This window comes from Sprattus sprattus (genome assembly GCF_963457725.1).
Source record: "Sprattus sprattus genome assembly, chromosome: 15".
Classification (NCBI taxonomy): Eukaryota; Metazoa; Chordata; class Actinopteri; order Clupeiformes; family Clupeidae; genus Sprattus; species Sprattus sprattus.
Window position 1 is genome coordinate 272501 of NC_137913.1, and position 2500 is coordinate 275000.

Consider the following 2500-nt stretch of genomic DNA (forward strand, 5'->3'; position numbering starts at 1 on the left):
TTCTTACTGTAAGAATGTTTGACAAATTCAATAAAATGAACTTTGTGACTGAAATTACTGTTGTTTACTGTGTAGTACTCAACACTTAATACTAGAAGCCAGCTCAAAGATAGCTAGTAGCTAACTATGTTACCTACTGGCAGATAACATCGACTGTCACGAGAGCTGACTCTTTTTCCTGGAATAAATAAAGTGATCGTGGGTCAAATGCCATAATCACCACTAGTATTTAATAAAACAGCTTTAATGGGTACCGTTACTTCTGTCGTCATTAAATATAAGTTTTCTAGGTTTTTTGTGTGTGCGTGTGTGTGTGTGTGTGTGAGTGTGTGTGTGTGTGTGTGTGTGTGTGTGAGCATGTGTGTGTGTGTATGTGTGTGTGTGTGTGTGTGTGTGTGTGTGTGTATATGTGTGTGTGTGTGTGTGTGTGTGTGTGTGTGTGTGTGTGTGTGTGTGTGTGTGTGTGTGTGTGTGTGTGTGTGTGTGTGTGTGTGTGTGTGTGTGTGTGTGTGTGTGTGTGTGTGTGTGTGTGTGTGTGTGTGTGTGTGTACCCAGGATGCAGAGGGGTTTCCTCATGAAGCGTAGGCGTCCTCTCCAGCCCTTGTAGCGGCAGCAGCATCCAGCGGCCCAGACCCTCAAGGCAAACTCACTTCCAAACAGCACAATGGTGAAGGTCTCCTACACACACACACACACACACACACACACACACACACACACACAGTTATACACACACACACAGAGTTATACACACACACACACACACACACACACACACACACACACACACAGTTATACACAAACACAGACACACACACACACAGAGTTATACACACACACACACACACACACACACACACACACACACACACACACACACACACACACAGTTATACACACACACACACACTGTCGCAGCCCAGCTCTCACCACGACGCAACAAGGGAATTTCAAAGCATTATTTTATTAACTCTTTAAATGATGAACTTAGGTACTCAAACATTACAACCAAAGGGTAGTAAAAACGAACAGAAAATAGGTGAAGCCCTACGCCTTGCACCCAGTGCAACTAGCGCCTTCCCCTCTGTCTATCTCTCTCACTCTCTCTAGTCCTGCTTCTTACTGACTCTTTAAAGTCTCCTGTTTGACTAGATTGCACTGATCAGCACCTAGTCAAACGAACTACAGGTGAGCTTCCAATTAGGGAAAGCCCGACCTGCCTAATCCCCAGAACACCTCCCCAGGGTCCTAGAGCCTGCCTTGTAGGTCTGCTCACCCATAGTAACCTAAGTGGGAGCCAAACGCAGCTTGGGCTACCACATACCCTCCCACTTAACTTCAGGCCCCTTCCTGAGGGGTTAAAAGGAAGGTTTTAAATTCATCCTCCAAAGCTAAACACAAAACCATTCAAAAACACATTCAGGAAAACACATGTTCTTTCAAAATACCACAATTTCAACATAAAATGTCCGTGTTTCCCAGGCCACAGGGTCTTCTTCACTCTTAGCCAGTCCCAAACTTTTCCGCGTCGGTTCTCAGGTAATCTGTCCATTTCGTTCTGGCTTTAGGGTTTACCCTTCCCCCTTCCGGTCGTGAACCCTCGTCCTCCCTTTCTCCATTTGAGGATTCAGTCTCTGTCCATCAGGTTGAAGCATGGCGGCCATTTTGTGGTGTGGCAGCCACAAAAGGATACAGGAGTCCAAAAAGGCTTCATGGCAGGACAGGACATCTGGGTCTCCACAGCGCCATCCGGGTCTGAGAACGATAGAGAAGTTACAAGAGTGGCAGTTTAGGAGCCATCGACTTACCCTGCCGCTTGTCTTTCTTTGTCTCTTCTCAGACTTCTCACGTTGTGCACTGGAGACCATGCCAGTCTCTACCCCGTCTTCTGTTGCCTCTCTAGGTGCCAACTCCTCACTATTTAAGGCCAGCTGCCTATTCAAATGCGCCTTTGCTTCCAGCTTCTTCAGCAACTCTGTTCCACTCAGTCCAGAGGCATCACCGTTTTGGTCATCTACATCTTGGCTGTCGAAGTCATCTTCCCCCGACTCTTCATTAGCCTTCACCATACAACCTTCCTTTGCTGGTGCTGAAGGGGTGGCATTGGCTGGAGTGAACTTTGCTGGAGCTACCTGCTTAGGTGGAGGGACTTCTTCCTCTGACTCATCATGGTCATCTTCACCACCTACTTCATCAGCATTTCCATCAACAGCATCTGAGTCACACTCTTCATCTTTCTCGCCACCATAACCTTCACACTCCTCTTCATCATCATCACCTTCATATTCGTCCTCTTTATCGATGAACTCACCCAGGAAGACATGCTCATTGGTCCCGGCCATCTTTGGTAGAGCCTCCCAGGCCTGGACAGTGTTAGCCGCTCCATGCAGTTGGTAACCTGCTTCACGCTGCTTTTCCTCGTTCACGGCAGTAAGCATTGTAGTTACCTTCAGTCCCTTGGCCCCCTGGGTCAGCTTCTCCACGACCTCATCTAGGTCCT

At 47.4% G+C, this 2500-nt stretch overlaps 1 protein-coding gene across 1 annotated transcript in view; it reads right to left on the bottom strand.

The window, feature by feature from the left end:
• Positions 1–2500, bottom strand: part of kcnq3 (potassium voltage-gated channel, KQT-like subfamily, member 3) — a gene marked incomplete at both ends in the record, with an annotated part of 29503 nt that overhangs the window by 18407 nt on the left and 8596 nt on the right. Inside the window, one exon of the mRNA XM_080853156.1 lies at positions 552–678. Within this exon, the coding sequence (XP_080709282.1) occupies positions 552–678 (127 nt within the window). The remainder of the gene's footprint in view (positions 1–551; positions 679–2500) is intronic.